We start from the raw sequence: 16,779 nt of genomic DNA, 5'->3' as shown, positions 1-16,779 counted from the left end.
CTCTTCACTCAAGATTGGTCTCCAAAAAGAGGGTAATAGATTATATAGATATATATATAGATATATATATCTACATAGATATATATGTATATATGTATATATATATGTGTGTGTTTTTAATTTATCTTTCCCAAATTACATGTAAAATCATTTTCCAACATTTTTCAAAGAATATTGAGTCTCAAATTCTTTCTCTCCCTTGTTCCCCACAACCCTACATACCCTCCACTGAAATGGCAAGCAATCTCATATAGATTTTACATGGATAATGATATAAAACACTCTCCCATATTAATCTGTTTGTGGAGGGAAACTTGAACAACAGCAAAAATAACTTAAGAAAGAAAGTGAAAAATGTTTGCTTTGGTCTAGATTCAGACTCCATCAGTTCTTTCTCTTGAAGCAGATGGCATGTTTTATCATGAAGTCTTTGAGGATTGTTTTAGATCATTGTATTGCTCAGAATAGCTAAGTTATTCACAGTTCTTCATTGTACAGTATTGCTGTCACTGTACAATATTCTTCTGATTCTGCTTATTTCACTCTACTTCAGTTTGCGTAAGTTCTTTCCAGGGTTTTCTGAGCTCCTCCTGCTCAGCATTTCTTACTTGCACAATAGTCTTCCATTACAATCATATACTATGTCTTACTCAGCCATTCCCCAATTGATAGGTATTTCCTCACTTTCTAATTCTTTGCCCCTACAAAAGGAACTGCTTTACATATTTTTGCACATATAACTCTTTACCTTTTTGTGTTTCATCTATTTGGGATACAAACCTAGTAATGGTGTAACTGACTCAAAAGGCGTGTATATACTTTATAGTTATTTGGACAAATTGGTCCAAATTGCTCTCCAGAATGTTTGAATCAGTTCACAACTCCTCCAACAGTGCAGCTTGCATGCCTTCCAAGTTTGGGCATTTTCTCTTTTTGTCATCATAGCCAATCTGATAGACATAGGGTGATACTTCAGAGTTGTTTTAGTTTGCATTATTTTGCATCAATTAATAGTGACTTAGAGAATTTTTTGCATGTTTACAGAGAGCTTTAATTACTTTGTCTGAGAACTGCCTGCACATGTCCTTTGACCATTTATCAATTGGGGAATGAGTGATATTGATATTCTAATATATTCAACTCATTTCTCTATGTATTTCCCTTCCCCTCCTGCTTTCCTGTAGGGTAAAATATATTTCTATACCCAAATGATTTCTGTTCCTCCCTCATTGATCCAATTCCAATAAGAGTAAAGTTCACATGCTCCCCTCTCTACCTCCCCCATCTTCCTCTCCTTTTTAAAGCTCTTTCATGCCTTTTTTATGTGAAATAATTTACTCCATTCTATTTTTCCTTTTCCTCTCCTCCCAATGCAATCCTCTTTCTCATGCTTTTATTTTTTCTTTATATCATCCAATCCTGTTCAGGTCACACCCTTGCCCTCTGTCTATGTATACTTCTTATTTCACTAATTATGATAAAGTATTTTGGTATTACCAGAATCATCTCCCCAGGTAGTATTATAAATAATTTAAATTTTGAAAGTCTTTTGATTTCTCTTTGCTGCTTATCATAACCTTCTCTTGAGTCTTGTATTTGAGGATCATGTTTTCCATTTAGCTCTGGTCTTTTCACAAGTAATGTTTGAAAATCCTCTATTTCTTTGGATGCCTATTCTGCCACTCCCCTCCAAAAAGAAAAGATTATGCTCAGTTTTGCTGGGAAAGGGAAAGAAAATTCTTGGCTGAATTCCTAGTTCCTTTGCCCTCTGGAATTTCATATTCCAGGTCCTCTGATGCTTTAATGAAGAAGTTGCTAAATTTTGTTTTTCCCTGACTGTTTCTTTTTGTTTCCTTTTGACTGCTACAAAACTTTCTCCTTAACCTAAGAGTTCTGAAATTTGGCTATAATATTTCTGGGAGTTAATTTTTTGGGATCTCTTTAGGAGAGGATTTGTGGATTCTTTCAGTTTCTAGTTTATCTCCTGGTTCTAGAATATCAAGACAGGATTTCTAGATAATTTCTTGAAAGATAATGTTGAAGCTCTTTTTTGATAGTGGCTTTCAGGTAGTCTAATTATTATTGGATTTTCTCTCCAGGACTTATTTTCCAGGTCAGTTGTTTCTCCAGTGAGATATTTCACATTTTTTTCCAGTTTTTCATTCTTTTGACTGTGATTGGGTCTTTATATCTACCGAGTCATTAGCTTCCATTTGCCTAATTCTAATTTTTGAGGCAAAATTCTTTTAAGTGAGTTTTTGTACCTCCTTTTTCATTTGGCCAAATCTACTTTTTAAAGAGTTCTTTTCCTTTGAATTTTTGTAAGTTTTTTTTCCCATATAGCCAATTCTGCCTTTTAAGAAATTCTTCTCTTAAGTGCATTTTTAAAACATCTTTTTCCATTTAGCCAATTCTACTTTTCAAAAAGTTCTTCTCTTACTTGGATTTTTGTGCCTCTTTTACCAATTGGCTTATTCTGGTTTTTTTTAGGTATTAATTTCTTCAGCATTTTTTGTGTCTCCTTTACCAAACTGTTTACTCTTTTTTCATGATTTTCCTATTTCATCATTTGATTTTAGAAATCATTTTTTAGTTCCTCCATCAATTCTTTTTTTAGGTATTTTTCTTTATTTTATTTTTATTTTTTATTTAGAATATTTTCCCATAGTTACATGATTCATGATCCCCCCAGCCTTTTGTTCTTCCAGATGAAATTGTTATAATATTTTATAATTTTACAAAAAACGTTTTGTGGTAGTTTGATAGATATGGCACTGAATAAGTGGATTAAATTTGGATGTGATTGTCATTTTTATAATATTAGCTCATCCTACCCAAGAATAGTTAATGTTTTTCCAATTGTTTAGATTTAGTTGTGTGAAAAGTGTTTTGTAGTTGTGTTCGTATAATTCTGGTAATTATTTTGGCAGATAGATTCCTAAGTATTTTATATTGTCTAGAGTGATTTCAAATGGAGTTTCTTTTTCTAACTCCAGATGCTGAATTTTGTTAGATTATATAGAAATCCTGATCATTTGTGTGGGTTTATTTTGTACCCTGCAACTTTACTGAAGTTGTTATTATTTCTGCTAGCCTTTGAGTTGATTTTTCTGGGGTTCTTTAAGTATACCATCATATCATCTACAAAAAGTGATAGTTTAATTTCCTCCCTGCCTACTTTAATCCCTTCAATTTCTTTTTCTTCTCTAATTGCTACTGATAGCATTTCTAGTACAATATTGAATAAAAGAGGTGATAATGGGCAACCTTGCTTCACTCCTGATCTTATTGGAAAGGCTTTTAACTTAACCCTATTGCAGATGCTACTTGCTGATGGTTTTAAATATATACTGTTTATAATTTTGAGGAACACCACTTCTATTCCTATACATTCTAGTGTTTTCAATAGAAATGTGTATTGTATTTTGTCAAAGGCTTTTTTCTGCATCTATTGAGATAATTATGTGATCTTTGTTGGTTTGATCATTGATATGGTCAATTATGTGAATGGTTTTCCTAATATTAAACCATCTTTGCATTCCTGGTATAAATCTCACCTGATCACAGTGAATAATCCTCATGATCACTTGTTGCAGTCTTTTTGCTAGTATTCTATTTAAGATTTTTTTTTGCATCTATGCAAAGAGGTTAGTCTGTAGTTTTCTTTTTCAGGTTTTGATCTACCTGGCTTTGGAATAAGGACCATATTTGTGTCATAAAAGGAATTTTGTAAAACTCCTTCATTGCTTATTTGGTCAAATGATTTGTATAATATTGAGATTAGTCGTTCTTTAATGTTTGATAGAATTTATTTGTTAATCCATCTGGCCCTGGGAATTTTTTCCTTAGGAAGTTCCTTGATGGCTTGTTCAATTTCTTTTTCTAAGATGGGATTGTTTAAAAATTCTATTTCCTCTTTTGTTAATCTGGGCAATTTTTCACCTAGATTGTCATATTTATTGCCATATAATTGAGCAAAGCAGTTCTTAATAATTGCCTTGATTTCTTCTTCATTAGAGGTGAGATTGCCCCTTGCATCTTTGATATTTTTAATTTGATTTTCTTCTTTTTTTATTAGTTTGACTAATACTTTATTTATTTTATTTGTTTATTCAAAGTACCAGCTCCTACTCTTATTTATTAGTTCAATAGTTCTTTTACTTTCAATTTGATTAATTTCTTCTTTAATTCTTAGGATTTTCAATTTAGTGTTTATCTGGGGATTTTTAATTTGTTCTTTTCTAATTTTTTAAGTTGCAAGCCCAATTCATTGATCTCTGCCCTCTCTATTTTGTTGGTATAGGCACTCGGTGATATAAAATTTCCCCTGAGTACTGCTTTGGCTGTATCCCATGAGTTTTGATATAATGTCTCCTCATTGTCATTCTCTTTAATGAAGTGTGTAATTGTTTCTGTGATTTGTTTTTTGCCCCTCTTGTTTTGAAGAATTAGATTACTTAATTTCCAATTAATTTTAAATTTGCCTTTCCATGGATCCTTCTTAATTATAATTTTTACTGCATTATGATCTGAAATACTGGCATTTATTATTTCTGCTTTTCTGAATTTGTTTGCAATATTTCTCTGCCCTAGTATATGGTTGATCTTTGTATATGTACCATGTACTGCTGAGAAGAAGTTATATTTCTTTTTATCCCTGTTCAGTTTTCTCCAGTTATCTATTAACTCTAATTTTTCTAGCATTTCATTTACTTCCCTTACCTCTTTCTTATTTATTTTTTGGTTTGATTTATCTAGTTCTGAGAGGGGAAAATTAAGATCTCCCAGTAGTATGGTCTTCCTATCTATTTCCTCCTTAATCTTTTTCAATTTTTCCTTTAGAAATCTAGATGCTATACCATTTGGTGCATAGATGTTTAGTAGTGATATTACTTCATTGTTTATAGTACCCTTTAACAAAATGTAATTTCCTTCCTTATCTTTTTTAATCAGATCAATTTTTATTTTGGTTTTGTCTAGTATCATGATTGCTACTCCTGCTTTTTTTTTTTTTTACTTTAGATGATGCATAATATATTCTGTTCCAGCCTTTTAAATTGAATCTATGTGTGTCTCCCTGCCTCAAATGTGTTTCTGGTAAATAACATATAGTAGGATTCTGCTTTTTTAATCCACTTTGCTATCTGCTTCTGTTTAATGGGTGAATCCATTCCTTTCACATTAAGCATTATGATTATTAATTGTGTATTGCCTTCTATCTTATTATCCTGTTTAGATCCTTCTCTATTCCCTTTCACTCTATCCCCTCTCACCAGTATTTTGCTTTTTGTCACACTCCCCCCCAGGTTCCCCTTCTTTCTATTACCCTCCCCTTCCATTGTCTTGTTCTCCTTCTACTTCTCTGTAGGGCAAGATAGAATTCCATGCCCCACTGAGTATACTCATTTTTCCCTTTCTGAGCCAGTACAAAGATAGTAAAGTTTAAGCATTTCCCATCACCACTTTTATACTTCCTTCTCTGTATAGATTTTTCTCTCCTCTTTATGTTATATAATTTATCCCATTCTATGTCTCCCTTCCATTTTCTCTCAAAGCAACCCTCTCTTTCAATCCTTGATTGTTTTTACATGTCATTCACATGCATACATATCATATCATACATACATATTGTTCCATATCATCACATTTACATAGACATCATATCATCATATATCATCATATACATCATATCATCATAATCAGCTTACTTTTCTACCCACTTTCTGAGTAAATTCCTTCTATCTTCTCTATTACTGAGAGTAATTTTTGAGAATTATAGAAATTCTCTTTTCCATGTAGACATATAAATATTTTTACCTTAATGAGTCCCTTAAATTTTCTCTTTCTGATTGACCTTTCTGGGCTTCTCTTGTGTCTTGTATTTGTCTTTCAAATTTATTTTTGTTTATGTCTGGCTTATTCCTAAGGAATGCTCGGAAATCTTTCTTATTGAATGACCATTCCCCCCACCCCCAAACTCAGTTTTGCTGGATAGGTGTCTCTGGGTTATAAACCCAAATCTTTCGCCTTTCTGAACATCATATTCCATGGTGTCTGATCCTTTAATGTAGAAGTTGCTAGGTCCCGAGTAGTCCTGATTATAGCTCCATGGTATTTGAATAGTCTTTTTTGGCTGCTTGAAGTATTTTTTTTCTTTAACTTGGTGGCTCTTGAATTTGACTATTACATTCCTAGAAGTTATCAATTGAGGCTTTCTTTCTAATGTCAATTTGTGAATTCTTTTGATTTTGATTTTATTTTCTTGTTCAAGGATCTCTGGGCAGTCTTCTTTGATAATTTCTTATAATATGATAGCCAAGGTTTTTTCTTCATCATGGCTTTCAGGTATTCCAATAATTCTCAGATGGTCTTTCCTAGAATTTTCTAGGTCATTTTTTTCCCAATAAGATATCTGATGTCTTCTTCTGTTTTTTTTTTTAAATTCATTTGATTCTGCTTTATTGTTTCTTCATTTCTCATAAAATCATTAATTTCTAGATGGTCAATTCTGATTTTTAAGACCTTGTTTTCCTCTGTTAGTTTTTGGTTCTTGTTTTTCAATTGGCCCATTTCTTCTTGCTTCACTTTTATTTCTCTTCCCCACTTTTCCTTTACCTCTAATAATTGGTTTTTGAAGTCTTTTTTGGACACTTCCAGAATCTGTGTCTAATCCATATTTTTTTTTTGGATTTTTGGTGTGCTTCCTTTGTTCTCTCTGTTCCCTTCTGTGTCTGTATCTTGCTCTTTGTCTCCATAAAAAAATCTTTAGAATTAGGTGCTTTTTTGATTATTTGCTCATTTATCCTATTTAATTATAGATGGGCTCTGTTTTCTGGGTAATCGGGGTACCCTCTTAAACTTCAGTCCTTCCTTGATATATTTTCAGTTTATTTTCTGGGTTGTTATTAGTTTACCTGATGGTCTGAAGGCTGAGAGCTCCGAGTCCTCTCCACCTGCTGATTCAATTGATTCTTGAGATGCTAATAGCTTAAATGCTTTTCTCAGGCTTGGGTGTAAGCTTTTGATCTCAGTCTAAACCTGATCAGGTCAGGTGCTGATCAGATTCTAGCCCCAGACTTAGGCTCAGGTTTTGGTCTCAAGGTGTTCTTGACAGTGTTTGACTTAGCTTAAGCTTAAGTTCAGAACCTGTGAGAGAAGATGTGTGTGGCAGTGGGGGCTGTGGTTTGCTCTTTGCTTGCTTTTCACTTGCTGCTATGCCCACAGCTAGTTCTGCTCCCCTCTCACCTCAGTTCCCCAGATTTTCTCTGCCTAACTTTTGGGTTTTTCTATTTTGAAGGTTGTTTCCCTCTGTCTCTGTTGGTTTTTCACTTCTATATTCATTTTGTGGCAATATTTTACTCTTGGTCAGGGAGGATTTTTGTGGTGAAGTGGTGCTGCTATCCTACTTACTACTCCATCTTGGCTCCATCCCCTTCTTCCATTAATTCTTCTGGGGCTTGAGAGAAATTCATATTTTTCTTGGAGGCTTTGGATTCAGCATTATTGATTTTGTTGTCTTTTTTCTAAATTTGGTTTTGGTTTTCTATGCCACCAAAATAACTTTCTATGTTGAGTTTCTTTTTGTTTGTTTGTTTACTCATTTTTCTAGACTTTTTTTTTACTTTAAAAAAATGTTAAAATTAGGCTCTATAACTGGGGTGAAGAGAGCTTTCTTCCAAGCTTCAGGTTCTTTGTGCAACTGCCTTTTGAGCTGTATATATAGGGATCTATCTATCTATAAATATGGGGATCGATCTGCTTTCAGGTCTTCCAATGTAGTAAGATGATAGGTGAGGTTTGTTTAATACCCTCTCCACCTGTGCTCTAATCTGTAAGTAGTCAAAAGCACTCTTTCCTCTATTGGCACTATGACCAGAGTACCCCATTCTCCTGTGGCCACAAGCACTGGTGTGTGGTAGTGTTCCTCCTAGTTCTGAGACCTCACCCAAGGATGCAACCTGGTTCTATATATGGTCAATAACAACAAGATTCTTGTGTTCAGAGCCAGCAAAGGGATTCCTATAATCTCCTTCTGAGCTGTTGTCCAACCCCAGGTTACCTTCAGTGTCTGAGAGCTCTAGAACCCATTGCTACTGAATCAGCTATGCCCAAGGTCCATTGCCACAGTAGGGCCTTCCTTGGGACTCAGCTTTGCACTATACTTCCATCCTGGTATACTAGATCTTTTGTGCCTGCCTTCTAAATTGTTTGGGGTTGAAAAATTATTTTGCCCGATCTTTTTGTGGCTTATGATGCTCTAAAATATGTTTTAAGGTGTTATAGTTTTTGAAGGGTAATTTCATAGAGCTATATCTTCTCTGCCATCTTCTCTCTGCCTTCCCTGATTGATATATTTTTTAAAGAATCTCTTTTAGAGATATGTTGATAAATGTTTAATAACTGATTCTAATATGCAAGACAGTTTAATCTGCATCATTACTATTTTCTCCATCACTTTCTTAAGCCTAAACAATCAGAAAAAAACATTAAATCAGCCCTTGATTTGTAGCATTACTGGGCTTCCTTGATTATTTTACAGAAATTGTAATTTCCTACAGGGATGCCTATTTTGAACTGCTGTTTCTTTGTCCCTGTAATTAGCTGATTTCTGAGGTATAATGCTCATACTGAAATTTTTTTAACTATTGACTGATACAACTTGAATAATCTCTCAATATCTGTACCTCCCATGTAGAAAATAGGAAATGGTATTTCCCCTCCTATATCATGCCAGTGTATATTATTTCTATAGGATTCCTGAATAGTATTTGTTTTATTTCTTCTCCAACCCCATTGTGTTTTAAGGATTCATTTACATGGGCTTTGGAAATTGACATTATTCTAATGGTGTGTGAATCTTTGAATAATTTGAGTTTAATTTTGCAGCCATGGCCATGCTTGTGTAATGGAGCTTATAGCTGTACTATCTTTGTTTCAGAACTAAGAAAATCAGACATGTAGAAGTATTAAATTCTCTGGATTATCATAGGATCATATATTGAGAGCAGAAATAACCTTAGAGGTCATTTGTTCAACCTCTTTCAGTTCTCCTCTGCTAAAATAAGTACATATTCTGATAGGCTGAAAAATTTTCCCAGGTTTTACCTGTTATAGAAACTGATTCATTTCATGAGTTGCTTTATTTAATAATCCATTCTTCAAGGGACTGTCCTTTCTGGGGATTGTACTTTTTATATTCCACTTGAATTTTAAGTCCAAGGAAAGGAGTTAGGAATACATCCATTTTTGTTGTTGAAATTGTTTATGAAATGGCTCTGCCCCATCATTGGGGATTGAAGGGTAGGCTGTGAGAATATGGAGGCACTAGAATGTGCCTATGAATTTTGGAGGGAGCATTGCTTATGGAATAGAGAGCTAGACTCAAGATTAGGAAGATATGGGTTTAAGTTCTGCCTCTAACACACTGGCTAGGTGACCCTGGGAGAATCACTTAACCCCTCAGGTAATGCTTAAGATAATAAAGTGGCTTAAGGAGCTGACCTGTATGGGTAGGGAAAGTTTCTTCATCTGAAAGTGCCCTGAGATCCCTGAAAAGGAGACTAACAGAAGAGCTTTGATTTCCTAAGACATTTGCCCTATTTGGGAAAGATGAAGAGGGGAGGAGGAGAAGGGAAAAGGGAAAAGGAAGGGGAGCTGAGCTCTGGCATTTGGAGCATTTGGTGACCTGGTTGAAGAGACCCACACTGAGTATACTGACCTATTTGTTTTTATTCCATTCTAATAATATGCATAAGATCTCTTTTGTGGAAGATCTCAACTGAAATGCAACTTGGAAACCTTCAAATGAGGCAACAGGGGAGTAGATTAAGGAGATGAAAGCTGGTTGGGTAAACCCAAACTAAACCTTTAGACTAATTAGGTAATTTTCACTCCCTACACTAACTACAAAGAACTAAGTGAGAGGCAGCCAGCTCTCAGAATAGGGGACTTCACAATAACTGCACAGCACCCTCTGGTGTTATGGGGAGTGCATAACAGTTGGAGAGAACATTTGATTAAGTACCTGTAGGGCAAGAATTCTTAACCTAGTGTCCATGGATTTAAAATACACACACACACACACACACACACACACACACACACACACACAATATAATTTAATATAATTTCTTCTTTTTCAAGTTTCTTTTTTAATAAATTGTATTTTATTTTATGCATTTAAAAATATTCTGAAAAGTAGTTTATTAGCTTCACTAGATTGCCAAAGGGCTATGACACAAAATGGATTAAGTACTCCTGGAAGGTGATATTCCGCAGTATTTCCAGACTGTGATCCATGGGCAGCAAGGTAGAATGGAAAGATGTATAACCTACGTGAAGGGGTATGCTGGTAAATGTTTGACAACCAGCTCAAAGTGCATACAAGACAGACTTTTAAAATTAATTTTCTTGGTAACATTTTCTCCATAGTTTTATTAAGCCTAGACAATCAACAAAATTTAAAAAAAACATGCCTTGATTTATAGCATTGGTCAGTTTCTGTGGTATACATAGTCATACTGAAAATTGAATCATCTGCTTAGTTTCAGCATAATGCTGCTCTGGAGTCTTACTACTCAGGTTCAGATTTCACTTGTGATATTTTTTAGCTTTATGATCTTGAGCAAGTTATTTAAAAGTCACTGAGCCTCAGTTTCCTCGTCTATAAAATGAAGAGTTCCACTACAAGGCATCTAAGATTCCTTTTGACTTGAAATCTTAGTTTGGCTTTGATTTTTTTTAAATATAAGTTTTTTGTTGTAGTCCAGGCAGTTTCTCTGGATAAATTTCTTTGATTATTTTACAGAAATTGTGATTTCCAGCTGAGACTCCCATTTTGAACTGCTGTTTCATTGTCCCTCTTATTTTATGATAATGCTCTAAATTTATGCTGTACAGACTCGCTTATTGATTTTTCATTGTTGTGGGCTTAAGTACTGATATCTTTAGCATTACTGCACTCACTGGTAATCACAAGTTAAGCTAAAATTAGCACTATGTCTGTCTAGCAGTTAGAATGCTAGTGAAAAATTATGAAATTCAGTTCCCACAAGGAATTCCTTGGGTTGGGTTTGCCTAATACACAAAGAGCTGTATATGTTTGAGGAAGCTCTTTAAGAAACCACATATAATTTAGTGGAGGAGTTCCTTTCCGGAGTATACAAAAGTCTAGACAATGCACTGTCTGTATTATATAGATTATCTGAAACAGTGGTATATTCTAGAATCCCTACAGAGATAAAAGTTAGGGATAACACACAGGGTCTGAGAAGTAGGCATTTTCCCTGAGGACAACAAGATCCTTCATAGAACTCAACTCCAGCTCAATAAGGTTTTGAACTCAGAAACCAAATTCCAATTCCAAACTCAGATTCCAAATCTATTAAAACTTTCTCTCTCTGTCTCTGTCTCTGTCTCTGTCTCTCTCTCTCTTTCTTTCTCTCTCTCTCTCTCTCTCTCTGTCTCTCTCTCTCTCTCTTCCCCTCCCTCTACTTCCTTTCTTTAACTTTCTTTTCTTTTCTCTTTTTTTCTTTGTCTATCAGTCTCTTTTCTCTCTCTCTTTTTCTCTCTCTTCCACTTCTTTTCTTCTCTGTCTCTCTCCTTTCTTCTCTATCTCTTCCTTCTTTCTTCTTTCTTCATCTGTCCATCTATCTCTCCATACATACACATATAGTTCATAAAGTTAAAAAAGGCTTTGTTTGGGCTTATTACCATAAAAATTCCTATGACTATGTACAAAAGATTGAATCAGGGCATTCTTAACCTCTATTGCTTTATTTCAGGAAGAGGATTGGGAATGCCCAAGGTCTGGAGAAACATTGTCATAAGTGACCCTAAACAAAGAGTTATAATGCCCGACTTGAGTATGTAGGGAAGTTAATAGGACTCTTCCCACTACACTGAACTAAGAAATTCTTCAAATGGAGGACTCATATGGTTCTGGGGAGGAATTTGACATGAATACTGAACTGTTAAAGTCACTCAACTACTACAATAGTGGCTTTGCCCACTTTGCTTTTCAGACAGGACTCTTCATCCCCCTTTTACGTGAGTTTGCCATGGCTGTCCCCCTCTCTACCCTAAATGCTCAATTCTACCTCTTAGAATCACTGGTGTCCCTCAAAACTCAGCTCAAATACCATCTGTAGGAAGCCTCTTTTGACTCTCCCCAGTTTCTATAGCCTTCTCTTTTAAGTTATATTACTAGATAATATATAACATGTAGTTAACAAAAAAACACTAATAAAGCTAATCAACTGACATCCATATAGCACTTTGATTTAGCCTTATTACAAACTCTATGAGATGGGGGGAAACCTAACAGGTATTATTATTTATCATGTTACAGATGGGGAAACTGTGACTTATAGGGATTAAGAGATTACATGGGTAATAGATCAGATTTCAAATCCAACACTCTAACTACTATCCCACACTGCCTTTGCATATCACCATTGTGATTTCATCATTAAGCCTCTGGTCAGGTCAACTCAATGATTACATATTTGTTTTGTTGTTTAGTCATGTCAGTCGTGCCAACTTTTTATGATCCTATTTGAGGTTTACTTGGCAGAGATGCTGGAGTGATATGCCATTTCCTTCTCTAACTCATTCTACAGATGAGAAAACTGAGGCAAATGGGGTTAAATGACTTTTTTAGAGTCACTCAGTTAGGTTCAGAAGCCATATTTGAATTCAGGAAGATGAGTCTTCCTGACTTCAAACCCAGTATTTTATCTATTGTGCCACCTAGTTTCCTATATATTTATAATCTGATTTAAATGTATAGAAATTTTTGTGATAGAAGAAAATTCTGATGAAATTGGCAAACTCCTTTTGGAACTGGTATAATGTAATCTGAACGGCTTTGTAAAAAAAAGTATTAAGCATTTGGCACATTTAAATCCCCTAGTTCTAGTGTGAGCCACTATTTTACCTTTCCTGAAATGAAGCATCAGAAATTAAGGAGGTCCTAATTCAGGCTATGTGGATATAGTTATGGGAACCCTTGATGGTGGTAAACCCAAATCAAGCTTTTTTATCTTGTATAGTGTATGTGCACCCAAAGCCCATTAGATTTGGAATGAGAGGACTTGAGTTCAAAGCCTTATTATTGGTGTGACATTAAGCAAATCACTTAATCTTCCTAAACTTCTCACATAAAATGATGGAATTAGACTAGATATCTTCCAAAGTCCCTTCCTGTTCTAACTCTGTGATCCTTCAGAGAGAAAAAGACAGAAAAGAATGGAAACCTAAGCTAAATAAGATGGCTTCAGGGAAAACCATTGGCATTATGCTAATAATAGAAATAGAACTAGAGAGAGGAAAAAGCTATAAAAATGTGATGTGCCTATGAAAATAATTAGTCATTTACATAAACTGCTTATTATTTATGCATAATTATCATATGTCAGACAATTTTCTTTATCATTAAATATGCTAAATTAACTTGTGTACATCCCACTTAATTATAACACTCAGGCTTATTCTCCATCAACTGTTATCTAGATAATATGGTCATCTGCTCACAATTAAAAAAAAAACAATAAAAACATTGACGTTTAAGAGAATTTAAGAATCTCCACATTTACTGACTAGAGGAAGTTCATGTGGACTAAGACTATGTGGAAATGAGGGCTAGGGAGTCAAAGCTGGGTTGTCTGCCATAACATAGAATCTGGCCCTGAGCAATGTAAAGCCTGGCAATAAATTAAGTCAGGTCAACAAGAACTTATTAAGAACCTATTATAGACCAGGACACTTTGCCAAGTGTTATTTCAGAATTCCATTCTCCATAGGCTCCTCAGATAATTGTTGGCATTTATGTTTGCTTTTGTCCAAGAGTCCTTACTTGAAGATCCATCTTCTACAGAATATGCATGACTGGTTACCTGTAGTTTTTGTTCTGTTGCACAGGACAACTGCACAAGCATTTATGAAACTCCTATTATATGTAAGGTGATAAGTGATACAAAAGCAATAACCTCTCCTCCCCCCCCCCCCACTTTATAGGTGAGGAAACTGAGGCATAGAGTCATTCAGTGACTTGCTTAAGATCACTCATCTAGTAAGTAGCAAAACTGAGATTCAAATGCAATGCCTCTAAGCTCCAAATCCAGCATATTTCCCAGGATGTCATACTGGGCAAGGCTTTCAGAACTTGGAATAGACCATAAGGTTTTCCAAAAACCTGTCAGCAATATATTGAATCAGAGCTCTGAATGCTGAGCTTTTGAGAGTTCTCCTGTCACTTTGTGTGCATTTCTGAACTGGGTTGCACTCAGGGGTATTATGAATATGGAGAATACAGATGGCACTAATGTTTCCTTCCTTCTCTTTGCAGCATTTTGTTTGCAGATATTGTGGGTTTCACTAGTTTGGCATCCCAGTGCACAGCTCAAGAGCTGGTGAAGCTTCTGAATGAACTCTTTGGGAAGTTTGATGAATTGGCCACAGTAAGCATATCTTTTTTCCCCCTCTCAATTCAATTTGAATTGCTTTTTAAATAACAATGTCCCAGGTGAATTACATATGTTTGGAATAGGAAATAGACTGATTGCTAAGCACTGTTGGACAGTAAAACCCATAAATCATGAATTTTCGAAGCTTAAAAACTGCATTAATTCCTTGCCTTGGGGCTGAGCAATGCATTTACTAGATAAGAAAAATACAGAGTATGTGAATATATATTTGATGTTGAAAAGTCAATGCTCATTTGATTTTTAAAAATTATAAGCTAGAATTTTAAATATATTTTATTCTCAATGTGTAGTAAAATAGCCTGATAGAAAAATGAATATATTATGGTGCTGCCTACATTGACCAGACTATAAAGTTATCTGAAAATAATCAGACTTATAATAGGTATGTGAGTTTTCTGTTGCCATTATTTGAAAGTAGTTGTAATTGATATAGAAACCTCAGCATCCTATAGTAAAAGAAAAGAAATAGTTCCTACTACCCTCCTCTTCTGCAAACATCTATGCTATGCTTAGGAGAATGTCCATTGAAATATGTCTCAGTGTCATAAAGATATTATTTCTGATAAACCTGCTAACACAGCCTAGTGGCAAAGGCATATCCAGTAGCATCTTTTCTAAGGATAGCTTATTCATCAGCTTAAACCATTTGAAAAATAGTATCTAAAAAGAAGAAAGTAAGCAGGAAAAAAGAGGGTTATGAACAATCAGTAATGGTTGTCACAAAGCCCTGAAACTAAAACACTGAAGGCAAAGTACATTATTGAAAGAGAACCCCTCAATTTCTCATTCAAAAGCTCTTTTCTCCTATTTTAGACAGAGCTCTAACTTGGTTATCAGTTTTTTTGTTCCATTTCATATTAGAAGCTACAAAGTAGAAAAAGGAAGAGAGAAGGAAACCAGAGGCAGATATACCGAAAACAACAAAAAGTTACAGCCATTTGTGGCTAGCCACAAAGTAAACAAGAAAATATAGGGAAAAAATCAAATACAAGTTTGATATCTTATTATAATATTTAGCTTGTTTTAAGCCTAACTTAAATACATTGTCCTCCCAGGTCCATTTGATTCCCTCCCATACTATTTTATGGAGTGTATATTAAATTAGAAGTTAAGAATATAATTACAGTTGCTCAGAGCCCTCTGTTGGGAAAATCTCTAACATTTAGACAAAAGTTTGGCTCTCTCCCTATTTTACAATTATATTTATTTTTAACTAACCCCTGGCCCCCTTGTGGTAAGGCCAAACTCAGCTTACCTAAGACACTAGAGGAAGAAAAAAGGAAAATGTAGCAATATGTCTAGGAAGAAATAGGTACTCAGAGAGGAAGTTAGGGGGAGAACAGACCTTTTCTCCTTTCTTGAGTACTTGAGGAAGTAGGTAGGAGAGGTGGCATCAGCCTGAATCCTTTGATCTGATCTGTAGAAGACTACTGATTCTCCTTTATCTCTTCCTTTCAGCTATAGTTCAGTCCTACTTTCTCTTTTCCCTTTAGTGTATTCTTTCTAGGGCAGCTCATATCCTTTCCACATCCAGAACCTCAGAATCTCTCTTCAGTTCTGAATGAGGTCCTAGTTTACTTCAAGTGTGTCTGGGCTTGATCAAAGTCCCTTACTCAATCAGAACAGATTGGAGTGTCCATACTGAAGTTAATTACTTTAAATGGGATAGGACTAATCATGGATCCCACCCTTACATAAGACTTCAAAACTTCAAAAACAAAAGACTACTAACATAGCGTGTGGCCATTTAGTTGAAGGGCAAATGACACTCAAGAATCTTATTATAGTCATACTTTCATTATTGCCCTTCGTAGTCATATTCTTGTGTAATTTTTTCACTGTCATCTGTAGAGAAGATGAGGATATGCTTAATAAAGTCAATTGTATTAGAATACAAACTTGGGTGGGGGGAGAAGTATCCATGACTTACTTTAAGGATAATCAGTATTATTTAACTGTTTCTCCATTGCCTATTTATGTATAGATAATAAAAAAAACCAATAAATCAAACCCTGATGTATAATATTTGCTAATTCCTAAAACTTAGATTCTTACATTGAAAATTTAACAAGAAGCTCTTATAAATTGGCTCAAGCTAACTCTGGCACATCCTTGCTTATATTCTGTTTGGAAAAACTAAATTAAAAAAAAAACCCACAATGTTTTTAGTGGGTATGGTGTACTAAAAGGTGACAATGTTGTTTTAGGAATTTTATAAATATCTTCATCAAACTTGTTAAGGATTCTTTTTAAATGATAAATTATGGAAGTAAAATGAATTTACATGGAAAAT

At 34.7% G+C, this 16,779-nt stretch overlaps 1 protein-coding gene across 2 annotated transcripts in view; it reads left to right on the top strand.

Moving 5' to 3' along the window:
• ADCY1 (adenylate cyclase 1) overlaps positions 1-16,779 on the top strand; it is a 367,557-nt gene that overhangs the window by 183,445 nt on the left and 167,333 nt on the right. For both annotated transcript variants that reach the window (XM_056804875.1, XM_056804876.1), the window contains one exon: positions 14,348-14,459. In XM_056804875.1, the coding sequence (XP_056660853.1) occupies positions 14,348-14,459 (112 nt within the window). The remainder of the gene's footprint in view (positions 1-14,347; positions 14,460-16,779) is intronic.

This window comes from Monodelphis domestica, chromosome 7 (assembly GCF_027887165.1).
Source record: "Monodelphis domestica isolate mMonDom1 chromosome 7, mMonDom1.pri, whole genome shotgun sequence".
NCBI classification, from domain to species: Eukaryota; Metazoa; Chordata; class Mammalia; order Didelphimorphia; family Didelphidae; genus Monodelphis; species Monodelphis domestica.
The sequence above is the reverse complement of the archived record's forward strand: the minus strand, read 5'-3'. Positions and strand labels throughout refer to the sequence as shown.